This window comes from Leopardus geoffroyi, chromosome B3, assembly GCF_018350155.1.
Source record: "Leopardus geoffroyi isolate Oge1 chromosome B3, O.geoffroyi_Oge1_pat1.0, whole genome shotgun sequence".
Classification (NCBI taxonomy): Eukaryota; Metazoa; Chordata; class Mammalia; order Carnivora; family Felidae; genus Leopardus; species Leopardus geoffroyi.
This window is the reverse complement of record NC_059337.1, coordinates 121,813,807-121,833,493: the sequence shown is the minus strand read 5'-3', so window position 1 is coordinate 121,833,493 and position 19,687 is coordinate 121,813,807. Positions and strand designations below refer to the sequence as shown.

Sequence of the window (19,687 nt, the reverse complement as noted above, 5' to 3'; positions counted from 1 at the left end):
GCAAGGCTGACTTCCTTGCCTCTCGAGCTACATCACCCGAGCAAGTCACAGAGCCTCAGCTTTCTCATCTGACAGGGGAGCTAGTGGAGCGCACGTCGTCGGAGGGTCGGGCTGTGAGCCAGCAGCAAACCACCTGTCTGCCCCTGGCTCACGGCAGGAGCCCCAGAAAGGGGAACCGGTAGTGGAAGTCCTCATCTTTCTTCTGTTTTCCAACGACCCAGGAGCTGCCACGTTATACATTAGCGTCTATAAGCCAATCAACTTAAAATGAAAGATGGATCCACTCATTCGCTTAGCTGACATTCATCAGGCATCTCCTATAGGCCCAGCACTAAGCTAGGCCCGGGGGGAATAGTAATGGGCAGGACCAAACATAGTCTTCGCTCTCAGGAAGCTCTCACACCAGTGGAGGTGACCAGTCAACTAGTCACTGAAATGAGAGTATAAGGAAGAATCTTGAAAGAAACCCCCGAGGCTGTGACTGGACAACAAGGGACAGCATGGGGTAAACTGAGGCTGGAGAAGCACACCGGGGTGAGAGAACTGGATTTGCACCACAGGAGGCCACGGAGTGGGGAGTCTAAGCTGGAGGGGACTAGATGGGGGGGGGGGGTGGGAGTCAGACTTATGCTCAAAACACACACTCTGCTTCAGGGTGAAGCAGAGTCTGGAGGAAACCCAGATGGGAGGAAGGAAGACCGGTTAGGAGTTGACATCATGCACCTGGTGACAGCAGAGGGTGACATTAGGTTTACAGGAGAGAGACAGTCAAGAACCTACGCACATGTGAAACATAAGGTGAATTTTCCCAATGATTCTCTCCAGCAATATGCCACTCCATCACCCTGCTCTCCCCACCCTACCCCCACAGATATACACATACACACACACGGATGCGTGGACGCACAAGGACACAGGGACACGCACTGATACACACACATGGGCACAAGGATGCATAGACACATACATGGATGCACACACACAGGTGAACATACATAAACACGTGGATGCACACACACAGTTGAACACACATAAGCACATGGATGCACACACACAGATGAACACACATAAACACGTGGATGCACACACATAAGCACATGGATGCACACACACAGATGAACACACATAAACACGTGGATGCACACACACAGATGAACACACATAAACACGTGGATGCACACACACAGATGAACACACATAAACACGTGGATGCACACACACAGAAGCATGGGTGTGCACGCACAGATATATACACGGATGCAGGCACACAAGCGTGGACATGTGGGTGCCATGGAAACACGGACGCACACAGAAGTATGGGCGTGCACACATGCACACGGACACACACACAAAGTGGCCCATCCCCAGCTTAAGTAAAGACTTTACCTTCAGAACTTTGAGGCTCTCATTGAACTCCAGTCCTTTGCTGATTTTGATGACTCCTTCGTTGCTGATGTCATTGCTGCTGACGTCTATGTAGACCAGGGAGTTGTTGAGCCTGAGGACCTCTCCCAGGGCCGTAGCCCCCTCGTTCCCAAAGCCGTTCATAGAGAGATCCAGTTTCTGCAGGGTTACATTAGCCTCCGGGGAGGAAAAAGAACAGCACCAGCATCAAGGTTGCATGTGACTCACCCAGCCAAGAGGCCCTGGTTTCTCTCCCCTGCTGCCATCCAGACTGGGTGCTCAGTGGTCCCCAGGAGGGAGAGCTCAGTCAGATCCCTCCCAGTGGGGGGAGTCAGAGTCTGGTCATTCTTTACCCCTTAATTAAACTGCCCTCTTAAAGTATCCCCAAAGATGACACCAAGACCCCGGCAAGGTGAATCTGCTGAAGTAGGATTTATCCTAAAGAAGAAGGCACATCCAGGAATTGGGGAGGGATGCTAACAACGTGAAAGCACTTGATGAGAGCTCAGTGTGTACTCATCAGGGGGGTCATGAGGAAGAGGTTCAAGATGGTGGGATGTGAAACCCTGACCATCCTCACTGGTTTCAACACACCACTGCCAGAGAGAGACTTACCCGGAGACCATTGCACAAGGCCACAGCTCCCTGTGTGTGGAACTGATTCCAGCTCAGATCCAGTGACTGGAGTCCTATATTGAGGGCTAGAGGAGGGAGGGAATCATTTCAGCATGCCCCAAATCCCAGAGAACCCACTCTCAGAGTTGACAGATAGCCATGACATTGGGGAATAAGGACTACTCAATACTCACTCAAAGTAAAACGCTGGGGCAATAATTTTTCCATTATTCATTTAAACCCCAAATTGTAAGATGATTCCCAGTGTTGGCAGTAATGTAGTCAAATAATCATACTCCTGTATCGCAGGTGGCAAGCAAATTGCCACAATTTGGCAAATGTGAGGTGGTCACAGATATTTTGCTATCAGACTGTGTGTACCCCCTCACACAGCAATATCACCCTGAGGCTCTTCCTAAGGAGACAGTGCAGGATATGAGAAGAGTGATTTATCAGGTGTTTATCATGGCATCACTTACAAAAGTAACATTCATGACTCACAGGGGAAGGGTAAAGTACAGAATAAACATCCATTTGGTAGAATGTTGTGCAACCATTAAACTAGGAAGAGAGAGCATGGAGAACAGGGGGTGTATTTAGGGAGGGAGGCTGTGGTGGACAGGGCATATGACCCCACGTGATGTGTTTTTCCTGGAGAACTTCAGGAGCAGAGGTGGCTCCAGAAAGCTTTTGGGACACTATCACTTGTAAGTGCTGCAGCATCAGGCTTGTCTAGAAGCTGACTTGCACAGACGTTTTAACTTGCATAGAACTTCTTAACTTAAAAATATTTTTCCTTATGTGCTGCGGAGGGTTGGGGAAAACATCATGTGGAAACACATCATCATCGTTATTTTTATTGGGGAGGGCGGATATGCTGAGGACACTGTTGGAAAGACGCTGAAGCACTCCTGACGTTTTACTGGGTGGGAGGCATGGCCTTCAACCCTCAGGCCCAGGACGATGTCTTACTCTATTTTCTTCTCCATGGTCAGTGCCCTGTGTGCTGGTTGTGGGTCTCTTGTGTCAACAACCAGGAGCTACTTTGCATAAAGTGAACACCGTATCTTATTTTGAGAACAAACTTTCTCCCGCCTTCATCCTCTCCCTCATTCTCTCTCTCCCTTAATGTTTTTTTGTTGTTGTTGTTGTTTTGTTTTTTTGTTTTTGAGAGAGAGAGAGAGTGTGTGCGTGTGCAAACTGGGGAGGGGAAGAGAGAGAGGGAGACACAGAATCCGAAGCAAGCTCCAGGCTCTGGACTGTCAGCACAGAGCCCAATGCGGGGCTTGAACTCAGGAACTGACTTCAGCTCAGGTCATGATCTTGCCTGAACTGGAGCCCATCAGGCTCTGTGCTGCCAGCGGGGAGCCTGCTTCAGACCCTGCCTGCTCCTCCCCAGCTTGCCCGGGGCATGCTCAAACGTGCGCTCTCTCTCTCTCTTTCAAAACAAATAAACATTAGGAAAAAAGTTGTTTTAAAATTTAGATTTTTTTTTTTTAAGATTTTATTTTTAAGTAATCTCTAGACACAACATGGGGATTGAATTTACAACCCCGAGATCAAGAACCGCAGGAGCCAGCCGGGCACCCCTAAAATTTAGTTTTAGAATATTTAAAAATCAGTTTTCAGATGGACTCAAATTGCCCCATAATGCTTGCAGACTTGCTCCTTCCCTCAAACCTGCCGGCCTGAACCCTCTCTCCAGGAAGGTGCTGTTCACACATCACCGAGGGGGCAGCAGCAGAGAGATGGGAGAGCTCCCCCCTCCCGACAGGACAGACCCCCCCCCCCCGCCCCCGCATGCTCGCTCCCGTCTCCTTGCTCTATTAGCGCTGCACCCTGCCTGTCGGTTCCAGTCTCCGTGGCCGCCAGCCTTTTCAAGGATTCTGCTCCTGCCACCATCTCCTCTTCCTTCCCCAGACACGTATCTTCCTTCCTTCCTTCCTATCAGCATCTTCCATCCTTGGGAACCTTCCTGCCCTCAAATCACCCATCTTTCTGGCACAGCCTCGTCTCAGTGGGGCTTCTGCAGGTGCCCACGTTGCCTTTCACTTCTTTGCGTCCCATTTTCAACTCCACCCCCGGGGGGCGGGTCTCCACACTCATGGCACTTGTCAAGGTCACCAATTATCTCCATGTTGACGAGTCCTGTGGTCGCTTTTCTGACCTCATCTTATTTAACCACTAAGCAACACTTGACCCCACCGAAGATTTCCCCCTTCTTGAAAGAATCCCTTACTTGGCTCTTGGATACTTCACCTTCCCCCTCCTTGACTGACCACTCTTGCTCAGGTTCCTCCTCCCCGCCTCTGGTACACCTAAAAGTGTCAGAGTGACCCAGGCAGCGATGGGACGGCTGCCTTCTCAACTCTATCCACACTCCTTGCCAGGATCTCATCTCGCCCTGTGGTTTTAAATGCATTGGAATGCCTATAACTCCCAGATGCGCGTATCTCCAGTCCTGACCTGCTCACCAAGCTCTAAACCCATATAACAAATCAGGTGTCTCCATGTAGATGTCAAACAGGCAACACAAACATCACATGGCCAAAATGGGAATTTTGGCTCCTGACTCATGTTCCTCCATACCTGTTACTCCCTGAGTTTTCCCTCCAACCAGTTCCTGAAACAAAATAACCGGGCATCAGGGGCGCCTGGGTGGCTCAGTCGGTTAAGCATCCGACTTCAGCCAGGTCATGATCTCGCGGTCCGTGAGTTCGAGCCCCGCGTCGGGCTCTGTGCTGACAGCTCAGAGCCTGGAGCCTGTTTCAGATTCTGTGTCTCCCTCTCTCTCTCTCTCACCCTCCCCTGTTCATGCTCTGTCTCAAAAATAAATAAAACGTTAAAAAAAAAATAATAATAACCGGGCATCTATCTTTCTCCCTTTCCTTCGTTCTGCACATCAGCAAGTGGGTTTGGCTTTACTTCCAAAGTACGTCTGGATCCATTCACTCCTCTCTATCACTACCTCCTCCCTCAGCTCCAGCTATTGTCCTGTCTTGCCTAGACTACGGCATTAGCCTCCTAACTGGCCTCCCTTCTTCCATTTTTTTTTTAAGTGTCATTAACATACAATGTTATGTTAGTTTCAGGTGTACAATGTCGCCAAACAATGCTATTACAGTACTGTTGACAATATTCTCTGTTACACTTTTCATCTCCATGAACTGGAAGTTTGTACCTCTTAATCTCCTTTGCCTATTTCACCCATGCCCCGCCTTCCTCGCCCCCCCTCCCCCCCCCGCCCCCCTGCTGCTCCTGGCAGCCACCAGTTTGTTCTCTGTATTTAAGAGTCTGGTTGTCTTCAGTTGTGTTCTTCATAAAACTGCGTAAAACTTCACAAAACAGTTCCTTAGAGGAACTGCAAATCAAGCCATGTCACTCCCCTGCATTAACGTCCTTCAGTGGCTTCTCAGCACATGGAGAATAAAATCCAGATTTCATGCACCTCATGGCCCACAAAGCCCGACCTTAGCGGCTGCAGGCCACCTTGGTGATCTCCTCCTTCCATTCCCTTCCCCTGCTCTGCTGCAGCCACAGGGTTCCACCCCCCTCCCCGTCCCCCCCCCCCCCCCCCCAGTCTGTTCTTTCCACCTGGAATGCTGTGCTTCTGGAACTTAGCATGGCTGACTCTTCTTTCATATTCAGGTTTCAGCAAAAAGCCACCTTCCCTGTAGGGCTTTTTCTCACTCCTCCACCTAAAGTAGCATCTCCTTTGCTCATAATGACCCCCCCCCCTTACTAATTTCCCCAGGAATGAACACTTAGGTTCCTTCTTTTCTTTCTTTCTTTTTTTAAAATTTTATAACAAATCTGCAGTGAACCTCCTCGGACATCTCTCTCTGCGTACGTGTGAGAGCTTCTCCAAGACATGCACAGGTGAATTGCTATATCAAAGAATACATTTTTAATTTCACTAAATACTGTCAAACTAATCTCCAAAGTGCCTTTACCTAGCAGCTTCAGAGAGTTCTTATTTCTCCCTTGTGTTTACTTCACTGGATGTTCTCTCACTTGAAATTTCTGCAGCTTCGGTAGATGACGAGGGGAATCTTTTTGTTTGTTTTGCATTCCTCTAATTACTAAAGAGCTTAGGAATTTGGCTTTCTGTTTTCACTGTCCATAGGCCTTGACCATTGTTTTATTGGGAGTATTTATCATTGTCATGGATCTGTAGGAACTTTTATCAATATTCTAAAGACAAATTTTTTATATTATACAAATACTGCAAGTATCTATTTTCTGTCGCTTATCTTTTAACATGGCCCAATCTTTTATCATAAATAAGTTTTAAACTTATTGTTGTCAAGTAAATGAATCATTTTTGTTACAGTTTATGCCCACTGTGCATATTTAATAATCCTTTGCTTCCTTGAGGTCAGCAAGTTATGTTTTTCTAGTCATTTTATAGTTTTTAAAAAATGTTTTATTTGTTTAGTTATTTGTTTTGAGAGAGAGCATGAGTGGCAAAGGGGCAGAATGAGAGGGGGACAGAGGATCTGATGTGGGCTCTGCACTGACATGCCGACAGCAGTGAGCCTGATGCGGGGCTCAAACTCATCAACTGTGAGATCATAACCTGAGCCACAACTGAGCCACCCAGGCACCCCTGTTTTTCTAATCATTTTAAAGTTTTACTTCCCGCATCTAGGTGCTCGCTCCACTTTAAATGTATTTGGGGTGTGGTTTACATCACTTTTTATAACCAGAACGTTCAATAACAACAAAAACCAGGAGATGCATCTCTGACAGGTGACTGTCTGCCGAGTGCCCTCTCCTAGGCTGGCCCCTTGCCCCCGTGGGGGACTCACCCAGCATCTGCCCCAGGTGTTCTCCTCCCTTATCAGAGAACTCGTTGTGGCTGAGATCCAGTGTCTTAATTCGGTAATTGGCCTGGAGAGAGAAATGGTGCAGAGAGAGGTGATTTTTGTCTTTTATGTGACCGCAAATACCTCTCTTATCTCAGGGCGGTGTGATGGAGGGCTCCCACACACCAAAAAGCGGGTGGACTAGAGTTTTTAGACTGAAGATGACTTCTTGTGCATTTTTTTGTTTAACCGTCGGTGACTGCTAGGAGGGTCTAGTCCCATCCAAACAGCCCTCCCTCTGCTGTGCTTTGGTCAGGATCGGCAGAGTTCAGCCACTCACCAGCTCCCTAAACATTCAAGTGACCTCACTTCTCTATACACCCTCCAGATCCCCCACAGCTCCCAGGGCCATCCCCCATAGGGCTGCGTTGACCCCACCCCCTTGTTACTTACCGAGAAGGCTTGGCAGAACAGCTCTGCGGATTCGTCCTTGAAGTTATTTCCTGTAGTGAAGGTGGGTGTTTGCAATGCTGTCCAGACTAGGGCTCCCTCACCCTCCTGCATTCTAGCCCTGCCAGTCTCTCCCCTTTGCAACCATCAGCCACAGGAAAGGTGGCAAGTGCTTAAAGCAAATATATGGACACAGAAGAAAACAAGAGAAAAGAGGGCAACTATTTGCCATCCCCTTTAACATCCCTTCCTTTCTCTGCCATGATAGCTCGGGGAGTTCCAGAAGTCAGTACAGCATGCCCTGTGCCCCCACTGGCAGCATCGACCCCTAGCTTAGTGCCTAAATTCTGTAACATTATTAAAAATACGAATCCAGCGGCAGGGCCATGACCAGAGAGGCACAAGTGAGGCACTCCCTCTGTGTGCAAAATCTAAGCCCCGTAATCACAGGGAGTAACGTCTTAATATTTGTAAAAGTCAAAACTAATGCAAGACATTTATGATGAACGAAATTGTATTTTTTTTAATGTTCATTTATTTATCTTGAGAGAGAGTGTGTGTGTGACCAGGGGAGGGGCAGAGAGAAAGGGAGAGAAAGAATCCCACGCAGGCTCTGAGCTACCAGCACAGAGCCCGCCAACGTGGGGGCTCAAAGCCACTAACCGTGAGATCATGACCTGAGGTGAACTCAAGAGTCAGATGCTTAACTGACTGAGCCAACCAGGCGCCCCTCAAAATTTTTAAATTTTAAATAAAGGCAGGATCTGACCCTGTACTTGAATGGTTAGGCCTCACTCACCTCACCAATAACCTGTCCCTGTTGGATTCTATTTTATATTTAAAGTGTGGATATTTTGTTCACCACAGGCATTTTTCACATTATTTTTGACTTTGACAAATATTGCAACAGGATATCATTTACTTAGTTACTGACTTTTTTGAGCCCCTTGAGTTCTGTGATCGAGGTGTGTGCCTTCCTTATCTTACTCTCACCCCAGCCCTGCTGAATAGTTTAAAAGATTTCTGGAAAATATATGTGATTTCTGGGAAATAAATTATATAGAGACTTATCCCCAAATTTCTTCTTTAAACCCTTAATAATCTTTGTATCTCTAGCACCTAAATAGTACCTGGCACATGATAGGTGCTCAGTAAATGTTTCCTGAATGAATGAATGAGTCCACCTAGACACAAATGCTTCTTGGTTGCATTTGTACCAGTGCAATAAAATGAGACGATAAGCTAGTCAATGTGTAAAATTAGGTTATTAGCTATTCAAATTGTTGTGTTTACATCAGTGGTTACAAATAGTACTGAGCTGGCAGTAAAAGAGTCATTTGGGAAGTCTGATAAAATACAGATTCCCAAACCCCTCCCTTTCAAGATTCTGATTCAGCAGTCTGGGATAGGGCTGGGTAATTTGTATTTTTACAGAGCTTTCTGTATTATTTAATGTTATATTAGAGGTGTTAGCCAATGCGACTAGAAAAATCATTAGGAGCTGCAGCTATTGGAAAGAAGAGACAAAACTCCCATAATTTACAGACATGATCGCCTGCCTAAATAATCCAAGAAAATTAACTGACAGAATGTTAGAACTAATAAGATAATTCAATAAAGTCACTGGACATAGGATCAATGTACAGAAATTAATAGCTGCCAGACATATCAGTAATAACCACTTTGAATATATGATAGAAAAAACATTCTGTTCACACAGGAATAAAATGATAAAACACCTGGGCCTGATATGAAATGTGCAGGATTTCTAATGGAATAAAAGCATAGGACTTTATTGAGGAAGATAAAAAAAGACTTGAAGAAACAGAGGTAAACCCAGTGCTTGAAATTTGGACCCAAGCACTGACCTCAACATCCACACATTTAATCATTCTGATTCACAGATAACTTGCTGATAGCCAAAACGGACGTAGTACAGGGAAACAGAAAACAGTTCATTGTAGAACTGTAACCTGGTACCATCTCCTTTTTTTTTTTTTCAAATGTTTATTTATTTTGAGAAAAAGGGTGAGTGGGGGAGGGGCAGAGAGAGAGAGAGAGAGAGAGAGGGAGAGAGTCTCCCAAGCAGGCTCCTTGCTATCAGCACAGAGCCTCATGAGGGGCTCCATCCCATGAAACACGAGATCATGACCTGAGCCGAAATCAAGAGTCAGATGCGTTAACTGACTGAGCCACCCAGGCGCCCCTAGGCCGTTTTTAAAAGTTATCTCTACACCCAACGTGGGGCTCAAACTCACAACCCTAAGATCAAGAGTCACACACTCTACTGACTGAGGCAGCTAGGCGCCCCTGGCACGGTCTTCTTGAGGGGAGATTTGGAAATTCTTTTTCAACTTCAGAAAAATAGGTGTATCTTTTTATATTCTGTAATTTTGCTCTTGGGTGTCTATCTAGAAATACTAGAATATATGTCCAAAAGTTGCATGTACAAGAAAGTTCTTTAAAAATTATTTGAAAGATTGAAAAACTGGAAATGTGCCCCTTCCATACACACACAAATGGAGAGAGGTTAGATAAACTATGCTATATCCATCCCATGGAATACTATCCAGCTGTTCCAGAGAATGAGATAAATCTATTTGCTATGTCATAGAAATAGAAGATATATTTAGAGTGAAAAAGAGGAAATTGGAGAAGAGAACCTGATATGTCATAACATTTATATTAAAAATTACACAAACTCTATTTTTTGCATTTTCTCTCTGGATACTTTTAAGATCTTTTTATTTTATTTTAGATGTTTTTTCTATCATATATTCAGGGGTGGATTTCTTTTTATTTACCTTATGAAGGACTCACTAGGATTCCTGAATCTGAGAATTCAGCAATTCAGGACATGTCAGCTATTGTTTGCTCAGATATCACTGCTCATCCATTCTCTTCTTCTGGAACTCCAATGAGCTCTGTTGGGTCTCTCTCTCTCTCTCTGTCTCTCTGTCTCTCTCTCTCTATATATATAGAGAGAAATCTATATATATCTATATATAGATATAGATAGATGCAGAGATTACTTAAAAATAAAATCCTTTAAAAATTATATTAAAAGATTTTATTTTTAAGTAATCTCTGCATCCAATGTGGGGCTCAAAGTCACCACCCCAAGATCAAGAGTCACATGGTCTACCATCTGAGCCAGCCAGGAGTCCCTCATCCTTTTATATATTTTTTTATCTTTTATGTCCTCTATATCTTAAAAAAAATTTTTTTTAACGTTTATTTATTTTTGAGAGAGACAAGAGACAGAATGCGAGTGGGTTAGGGGCAGAGAGAGAGGGAGACACAGAATCCGAAGCAGGCTCCAGGCTCTGAGCTGTCAGCACAGAGCCCGACTCGGGGCTTGAACTCCAGCGGAGAGATCATCACCTGAGCCGAAGTCACTTAACCGACTGAGCCACCCAGGCACCCCCTATCTTTATCTTTCTGTACTGCAAAGGATTTTCAAGGTCATTAATTTTATTCACCTGATGCTAATTTGCTGTTAAACGTATCCATTGAATCTCTAGTTTGAAGGATTATATACTTTCCATTTCCAGAAATTCTATTTTGGGGAGGTCTTTTAAAAAACAGTGTTTTGTTCTTGTGTGTTTTTATTTTTATGTTCTTAATCATATTAAACATAGTTTACCGTTGGGGTCAAGATATCTGTTTGCTTGCAGGTTTAGTTAATTAATAGTGCTTCTATGCAGTTGGAAGATAAATTATATGGTCACCAAATGTACAGTTTATTTCTGATAATTCTATTTTCCGTAGTCCTTGAGGGTCTGATGCTGCTGCTTGTTAGAATCTGACTGCTCTCATGGTGTATTGTTTCCTTGTTTTGCAGTTTTGGACTCTGAGCCCATCTTCATTGGAGCTTTATCTGTGGGAATCCCAAGCAGCCTGCAGCCTGGGTCAAGGGCCATTCCTCCAATGAGGTTTTCTGTTTGTGTCTGTTGCATGCCCCAGGGTATTACCAGTATAGGACGACTTAGGTTAATTTCTTAGGGGTTCCAAGACCCTGAAGACAGTATAAACTCAAACCACAAATCTGGGTTCTCAAGTGACTTTTTTTTTTTTTTCTGTGAGAGAGACAGATAACAGACTAATTAAAAAGTGAGTGTACAATAAGGGGCCAGGGGGCAATAAATGCTGTTAAGAAAAAACAAGTAATGGAAACAGGATAGTGATGGTGATGGAGGGGAGGGGAGGGAAGCCCCCCTCAGGAGACGACATTTGAGCAGGAGCACGGCTAAAGCAACAGAGTGAGCCATGCAGTTATCTGGGGTAGAGACTTTCAAGCAGAGGCAGGCATGCTGCTGAGTGAATCAGAAGTTTCTTGTTTGGGAAAGCCAGCAAGCCAGTGTGGCCATGGGGAGGGGGAAAGGATGACTGGAAGGGTTTAGCGGGTGTGGACACAGTTTTCTGATCTCAGAACTCGGAGGGGCCTGGTCTGGCTCACTTAGACCCTGGATTCTCCCTGCCCTTCCCCTTCTCTTCTTTTCATCCCTTTGTCCTCTCCCACCTCTTCCGTGGGCTCACCTGAAAGCTGGAGGTTCAAGAGCGAAGAGGTATTTCTCTGAAGAAATTCTGAGATGGTGCTGGCCCCCTTCAAGCCAAGATCATTGTTGGAAATATTCTAAAAGGCAAGAACACATTCATGTGTGTAAAAATCCCACCCAAGGGCCCTTACTAATGAATGGTGCCAGTGTGAGCCTTACTTGAGGCCTGCACCAGGGAGTAGGGCTGGGTGGGGAGAGGGGCAGGAGAGGAGGGGCAGGATGGATTGGGAAGAGCAAAGGAGCAGAGGACCATGGGAACTCAGCCCTCCTAAGGCCTGGCTGGGGGGCCCCTCCCACTGGTCTCAGTTTTCCTGAAGTTGGCTTTGGTGACTCCCCACCTCTCCAGTTCAGCTCTAGCACTTTAGATAAGCACACCGTACATTTCTTTTTTGAAATCCAAGAGAGCTTTGTTTAGACAGTTCGGCGTAAAGCAATTGAAAAATTAGCTTCGAGTAATTCATCGTTATAAATTCCATTCATTGATTGGTGAAGCATGAATGAATCTGCTGGGGACACGCAGGGATACAAACAGACACATTCCTTTCAGGCGAGTGGGAGGGACGTTCATATAAACCAGCCATTATTATCATAATTGTTTCTCCCCTCTCTTTTTCCTTTTTTTCTTTTGTGGTAAAAATAGACATAACACAATATTTACCATCTTAGCCGTTTTTAAGGGTATAGCTCCATGGTCTCAAGTGTATTCACCTGGTTTGCAACTATCACCATCATCTATCTCCAGGCACATTGTGTTTGATGAAAGTATTTCGTGTCTTTATTTTAAGTTCACTTTAGAGTGACTCTGCAGAAATAAGGGCTTATAAGGTGCAGACAGAATTGGTTTCTTAGGGTTCCTGGGACCACAGGGAACACAGCTCCCCTCGCAACCCTCCCCGCGTCCAGCCTCGGATGTGTGGCCCTCCTCTGAGGAGTCACATCTGGAGGAGAGGGCCTCCAGGCTGCAGAAAGCCGGAGGCTGGCCAGGGCTTGGGCAGGGGCCTCTGGCCCGTGTCGGGTGTGTTCCGAGAGCCCAGGTGGTAGGGATCGGCAGAGCAGAGCACAGTACCAAGTCTTGCAGGTAGTAGTTCTCTTGCAGCATCTGCACCAGGCTCAAGGTGCCCTCCTCCATGATACAGTTGTCTGCCAGCTCCAGGGTGACAACACTCGTGTTGGACTTCAGCCGCCACAAGAGGAGGGGGAGAAAGACAGAGGTAGTCGGCGACCTAGTCAGTTCCCTGCCCTTTCCCAGAACCCGTCCTCTCTCTTGACCGTCCCAGCCTTTTCAGAGGGTACGGAGAGGCAGGCTAGCAATTCTGGAGAAAGCACAGGGATGATCCATCCTGCTGAGTTTTGCTAGCACAATATGCTTATTCTGGGCACCTCCACCAAAGGGGGCTCTGCAGGGGAATTTAGAAAGGGGACATTAAAACGATGAAATCCTGGGGCGCCCCGGGTGGCTCAGTCAGTTAGTCAAGCCTCCAACTTCGGCTCAGGTCATGATCTCAGGATTCGTGAGTTTGAGCCCCACATCGGGCTCGGGGCTGACAGTGTGGAGCCTGGAGGCTGCTTCAGATTCTGTGTCTCCTTCTCTCTCTGCCCCTCCCCCGCTCGTACTCTGTCTCTCTCTCAAAGATAATAAGGATTAAAAAAAATTTTCTTAAGTAAAAAAAACAATGAAATCCCTAAAAAGTGTGGGGCACAGGGATGAGCTAAACAGACTGTAGCTCTTTCTCAGGGAGGAGAGAAGCTGTGACCTACTCTGACATTAAGGAGAAGTTGATGCTTTTAATAAATTATTTAAACATAAGGCATTTACTGTGCCTGTTTCTTTCACAGGTCTTTCTTCTATTTTAGGCTCTGGCTTATCTGGTACTTCCTTACAGTCAGGACGTTGTCCCAAGGCTGTTTGGAGGGACCTGGATTTCAGTCTTAAGTATCCATATCCAAGCTAGTCAGCACTCCCACAGGCAGCAAGGTGAGAGGAAGCGACGTGCAGCATGAGGGCCCGGGGTCAGCTCTAGTCAGGACTGTTATTCTTCCCTTCCCCACCTCAGTTCTGGTGCAGAAAGGTATGAAGAATAGACACATCTTTGGACTTGGGCATTCTCAAAGTGCACCAAGCGGCGGGAGAGGCAGCCACCAGGAAGGAGTCCTAGCCCCCCCGCAAAGGGCAAATGTGATGGCTCGGATAACACAGTGCCTAACAGTGGACCCAGGGCCTTCACCAAGTGCCTTCTGGCCTCAGCTCTCCGAGGGGGGCAAAATTCCATTGTGTGCAGAGGCAAGGGTCAAGGCTCAGGGGGCCAGGTGTCAGTTAGTGCCCAGCATCGGGGGCTGGATGACCAGTTGCATAGTCACCCTGGGGACCAGCGCAGTGTGTGGGGCAGAGGGCAGAGCCCGCACCAGGCCTGTCCACATTCACATCACACAGGCCAGTGGCCACTGGTTACTCTTTGTGCCAGTTTCTGGAGAAACAAGGATGAGCAGAGGACATCCCTGCACCCCGCCAAGCACGAGGGCGTCGAGGCAGGCAGGTGAGAGATGGACGGGAAGCATGAGATATGAGCACTACCATCAGCGTGCTTTTAAGCCGAGCCAGGGAAACACAACATGTGCAAAGTTAAACAGTACAAAAAGATAAATAACAGTTCAGTCCCCCAGCATGTCACAGTGATTAATTGTCAAATTAGTGACACAGAGAATCAGGGAAAAAGAAACTCCCCCCAAACAGAAACTGTTGTTACTAAGAGGCAAGCAGCCCAAGTCCCGAGAGAATTGAATTATCCGGTTTTTTCGTGAAACTCATGCCGTAATGGTGCATTCCTAACACCTCATTAATCAGTCTTTCAACACTCAATAAATTTCAAGATGGCTTTGTTCTTTCTGTGCTCTTCCCTTCTTTCCTCCCTCCTCCAGAAAGCAGCACAATCTCACATTTCATGTAGCCTCTTAATGGGCAAGTGCCAAATGCAAATGCTATGATATTTTCCAAAATGAATGAGTGTTGTTTTTTTTTAAATCAAACTTTCTCTTTACCGTCCTAAATGAACAAACAGTGTTGTGCTGACATACAGTTGTTACATGATCTGTTTTTCTGGGATGGAAGCTGGTTTGTATACAATCAATTATAATTATATAAGGCTATGATGAATTCAAGGTCAAGTCCTTGGTTGCTCATGCCAGGCTGAGAGAGAGAGAGAGAGAGAGAGAGAGAGAGAGAGAGAAAATTATTCCTATGGGAAAACATGAGTTATTCTACAGTGTGATCTTTTAAGAATTGCAACACTGCAAAATGGGGCACCTGGGTGGCTCAGTCAGTTAGGCGTCCGACTTCGGCTCAGGTCATGATCTCACGGTCCGTGAGTTCGAGCCCCACGTCGGGCTCTGTGCTGACAGCTCAGAGCCTGGAGCCTGCTTCGGATTCTGTGTCTCCCTCTCTCTCTGACCCTCCCCCGTTCATGCTCTGTCTCTCTCTGTCTCAAAAATAAATAAACATTAAACAAAAAACAAACAAAAAAAAAGAAAGTGGCTGCACTATTTAAAAAAAAAAAAAAAAAGAATTGCAACATTGCAAAAGGCAAACTTTGAATAGAACAGCTCAGTAGTGAACACCTTTATAGCAAAGGTGAGCTTTGGAATTGAGATCCAGGCTGGCATTTTGTATCATGCACCAGCATTAGTGACAAGCCGAGCCACTTACCTGTGGCTCCTGCCTTTGCTTCTTGAATCAGAAAGAGCATAGACTTCCAAAGCCAAGGTCCCTAGCAGCCCCCTTCCCAGGAGCCAGTGGGGCATCCATGCCTATTACGTAAATCGACTGGCAGTCAAGCAGAGCCTAGGGCAGGGTGGGCATAAAGCTTGCAATTTAGGATCCCATGGGGGGTCTCTCTGAGTCTTGAGCCCACTACTCTGTCAACCCCCACCTCTACCCATCATCAAGGGCCCCCATTAGCATGCTCACCACCAGGGCTATGGCAATAGCCTTGGTACCACTGGGTCCCAGCCCATGGTGGTTGAGGTTCACGTAGGACTCCTCCATGTTCCGGATAAAGTAGGAGACGGGCACTACACCCACCAGTTTGCAGGCCTCCAGGTACAGCTCCCTTTGTCCGGTGGTGAAAAGTTTCTCCGTATCTACACAAAAAAATGGAGGAAGTGGGGTTTTTCTTCCACCTTTGCCTCATTTCTCCTCTAACCCTGGGCCGAGTGCGCTTCTGCCCGGTGTCCCTCTGCCTGAGGATGTCCCTGTGGGTGTGTGTGGTGGAGGGCAGCTCTAATCGGAAGATGGCCAGAGGCGGGAGAGGGAGACCCAAACTCCAGAAAGCCCCAAATCTCCCTCTGAGTAAGAGATAAGGCCCCTGGTTTTAGGCCCCAAGCCTTCCCAGGAGAGGGAGCAGCGTGCCCACACCTTCCCGTGTTGCCCACATCCAGGACTGATTATCAAGGATGCATAAAGGCCAGCTCTCTTGTCCACCTTGGGATGGCTCTGAAAGGCCAAACCAAAAACTGATTTGTGACGGCTAAAGGAACCTCTATTTGTTTCAGTTTCACTACCACTATTGAACTGAGAGCCACGAATAAAGCCTTACTAAAGATTTAGAGAGGTTCCAACTTTCAAAACCCCAAGTGGGACTGAGTGGGCTTCTCAAGGTGGCAAATCACTGCAAGATGGAGAGACCTCCCCAAATCACGTGGAAACAAACAAACTTGTATTTGAATTGATACTCCTCTTTCAAAGACTTGTATGTCATTTTTCCTGACAAAAAGGACTATTGTGTCTACTTTACCAATGACAAATCTAGCCGCAAATCACACACAGCTCATCGGTGCTAACCCCAGCTACCGGAATTGGGGACTTTATCTCTCCGTTCCAAGCTCTTGGGGCCTTTGTTCCTTGGACTTTAGATGGGCCTGGCTCATGGTCAATGGCCCTCCCTGGATTCCATATGCCCTCACAGCTGTGTCCTCATTAAGTGGGTCCCTTCAACAGCTGGGCCTCCCGTGGCTAGCTGGGGTCTAAGCGTGCATCTGTGATCCCTTTGGATGCCAGGGCCTTTAGCCAACCCACCTCGGACATTTTACGAGGCAGACAACGTGAGCTTTGTTGGTGAACAGACAACTTTACGAGGAGGCTCACTCTGCAGGCACAGCTTCTAACTGGCCTTCTCTTTGGGATGGTTGTAGGGTAGGCTCTCTCAAGCTCGGCGCTGCTGACATTTTGAGCATCCCCTCCCCCTCCCCGGGGTTGCCAAATGTCACCTGGGGTGCAAAATTGCCTCCGAGTGGGGACCGCTGTCGCATAAGCAAAACTGCACGTGGCAGGTGCCCAACTTCTGCCTTCTCTCCTTCTTCTGTAGCCTCACTGCCAGCTTGCTGTTCCGCCGGGGGCTCACGTCTCAGGCCAGCTCAGAGAAGCCCTCCAGCCCCATTCCCAGCTCCTCAGCACCAGGGGGCACCAGCTGCTGGAGCAGCTGGGCCCTGAGTTTCTGCCCCAGCACAGCCTAGCTGCCGGTAGAGATTCTTCTTTGCCAAGGCAGGCGGTAGGTAACCCCCACCTTTGTCCTCGACACTAATTCTGCTCTGTTTCACTCTGCTGACCCTTTCTAGCTGTAGTCACTATGGTTATATTTTAGAGGCAGCTGACAACCGTGTTATCTCTTGTGGGGAGCTGGGGGGGGGGGTGGGTGGAGGGAAGACGCGACAGAAGCAGGAGTCTGGGACAAAACATCCAGTTTCTATCTGCCACCCCCCCCCCCCCCAACCAGGTAAAGGTCTGGGTTGAAACCAACCTCAGCACACTAGCGGCAGCCTGGACGTGGAAAAGAAGTCAGAAAAAGCAACGAGATGAGGGTGGGGGCAGGGAGGAGGCATACGGGGAGGGGAAGTTGTACGCTGGCCACGGTAGGGAGGTTTATGAACGGACTAACCCAGCCGCCAGAACACAGGAGACGAAGGCAGTGGGCTAGCCTCAGCCTGGAAGTTCCGGGCTGGCCTTTCAGGTGGGGCGAGCCATGTGCTCACCTTGCTTCACAGGTGTTCTTGGCACTTCCCTCCCTGGGGAAATGGAGAGGGCGAAGAGGGTGGAGGCATTGTTTGCAATAACAGAGTCTTTGCTGCAGCTCAGCCGGCCCTCTTCCTCCCCACTCCCACAGGGCACACTTGGCTTTGTCCAGAGCAAACTCTCAAGTAGGGGAACCAAGAACTCTAATGTGAGTAAAGAGAAAAGTCACCGGGTTGCAAGAGGGGCCACAGACGGTCCAGCGGCCCCCACAACACTGAGCACGAAGGCAGATCAGCAGATCAGCAGAGCAGCGTGAACAGGGGATCAGCAAACATTGGCAGCTCTCTGTGGCCTTGGGCAACTCACACAATCTCCTTAAGCCTCAGTCTCCTCCTCTTTAAAAGGAGGGTAATGATGACAACCTCCTGGGATTATTGCAAAGAGGACATAAGATGCCACACGTGGAAACATTTAGAAAACCGGGAATCCCTGTGTAAGTACTGGTTCCACTTTCAACAAGCTGATGTGACCACTGTGCTCAGCAGGTAGGCCACGAGCACGGGGCAGCTGCTGCCACAAGGCCAGCCTCGAAGAGGACGTGGCATAGGACTGCCCCAGAGGTTGCTGCCACATTCCTTCTGTGGGGTGGCCCACTGGGCACAGCCACGGCCGACCCGGGAGAGCTGAGGTCTCCAGCTTCTGAGGAAGGAGGTGCACCCCCACCCTGTCCACTGAGTGCCCACGGTCACCTTCGATCTCCAGGTCTGTTTCTGAGCTCTCCCCGCCTGGCTTCTCTTTTTGTACAGCCACAGAGGCCTCAGCCTCACAGTAGAAGGTCTCGTCACTGTTCCGTGCTGCTGGCTCGGTTTCAGGTTCATCTAGAAGAAAAACTCATCTCCTTGATTCTGGAAATGAAACCTGAGGGCCTCTCAGGTGAAGTCTACCTGTGGCTTCTCCCCCAACCCCCACCCCCTTCCTTTGCCAGCTAGGTCCTGGAGGACCTCCCCCACCAGCCAAGGACCTGTAGTGTGCATTCAGTCCCGTCAGGGACTCCATTCTACAAGCCCTCCCTCTCGGACGCAGGGCCACCACCTGATCGTCTGTAGAGTCTTGTGCTAAACACCCCCTCATGTCCTCTGCAGACTCCCTGCTCATTCCCTGCTTTGGGCCTGTCTCAGAGATTGGCTCTTTGCCACTATTTTCCTTCTTGTCGGCTTGGGTGGGGTTCAGGGTCTGCTTTACTCTTTCAGGGAGAGGATGTGTGCCGATGCCTAGGCTGCCTCATTGGCAGGCACAAACGATGTTGCAGAAGGCGAGGGGCAGGGCAGAGCGGGTGACTTGGGACATCCGTAAAATGCAAGGGAACACAAGCAGTCCCAAGGAGAAAGAAGGATAACTTGATCCCTAAGAATTTGACCTAGCTTCTCTTCCTTCCAATCCAACATTTATTTTAGGATCATGAAGAAGGTAGAGCTCGGGGGGTGCCTGGGTGGCTCAGTCGGTTAAGCGTCTCACTTCGACTCAAGTCATGATCTCACGGTTCATGAGTTTGAGTCCTGCATCCGGTTCACTACTGTCAGTGCAGAGCCTGCTTGGGATCCTCTGTTGCCCTCTCTCTGCCCCTCCCTTGCTTGCACTCGCTCTCAAAAATAAATAAACATTAAAACAAAAAAGAAGGAAGAGCTTGCAAAATCTTGCTGGGGTTGAAACTAATTGCTATGATTAAATACACGTGTCCTAAGCTTCCCTTATAGCAGTCCCGATACTTTGCTGGACCTGCGTTTTCTGTGGCTGGACCACTGATCTGGGACTAGGATGAGTTCCTGAAAGCCACACATAGGAGTCTAGAG

General features: G+C 47.8%; 1 protein-coding gene across 21 annotated transcripts in view; it reads right to left on the bottom strand.

The window, feature by feature from the left end:
* LRRC74A (leucine rich repeat containing 74A) overlaps positions 1–19,687 on the bottom strand; it is a 49,365-nt gene that overhangs the window by 14,175 nt on the left and 15,503 nt on the right. For 8 of the 21 annotated variants that reach the window (XM_045451617.1, XM_045451619.1, XM_045451624.1 and 5 more), the window contains exons 2-9: positions 18,587–18,715; positions 15,798–15,970; positions 12,903–13,010; positions 11,817–11,913; positions 7,281–7,330; positions 6,831–6,912; positions 2,020–2,105; positions 1,387–1,581 (exon numbers count right to left, since the gene is read on the bottom strand). In XM_045451617.1, coding sequence (XP_045307573.1) covers positions 1,387–1,581; positions 2,020–2,105; positions 6,831–6,912; positions 7,281–7,330; positions 11,817–11,913; positions 12,903–13,010; positions 15,798–15,970; positions 18,587–18,715 — 920 coding nt within the window. Of the gene's footprint in view, positions 1–1,386; positions 1,582–2,019; positions 2,106–6,830; positions 6,913–7,280; positions 7,331–11,816; positions 11,914–12,902; positions 13,011–15,797; positions 15,971–16,904; positions 17,532–18,586; positions 18,716–18,858; positions 19,393–19,687 lie in introns of those variants that run through there. The other 13 variants (XM_045451618.1, XM_045451636.1, XM_045451633.1 and 10 more) reach the window with 11 other exon arrangements.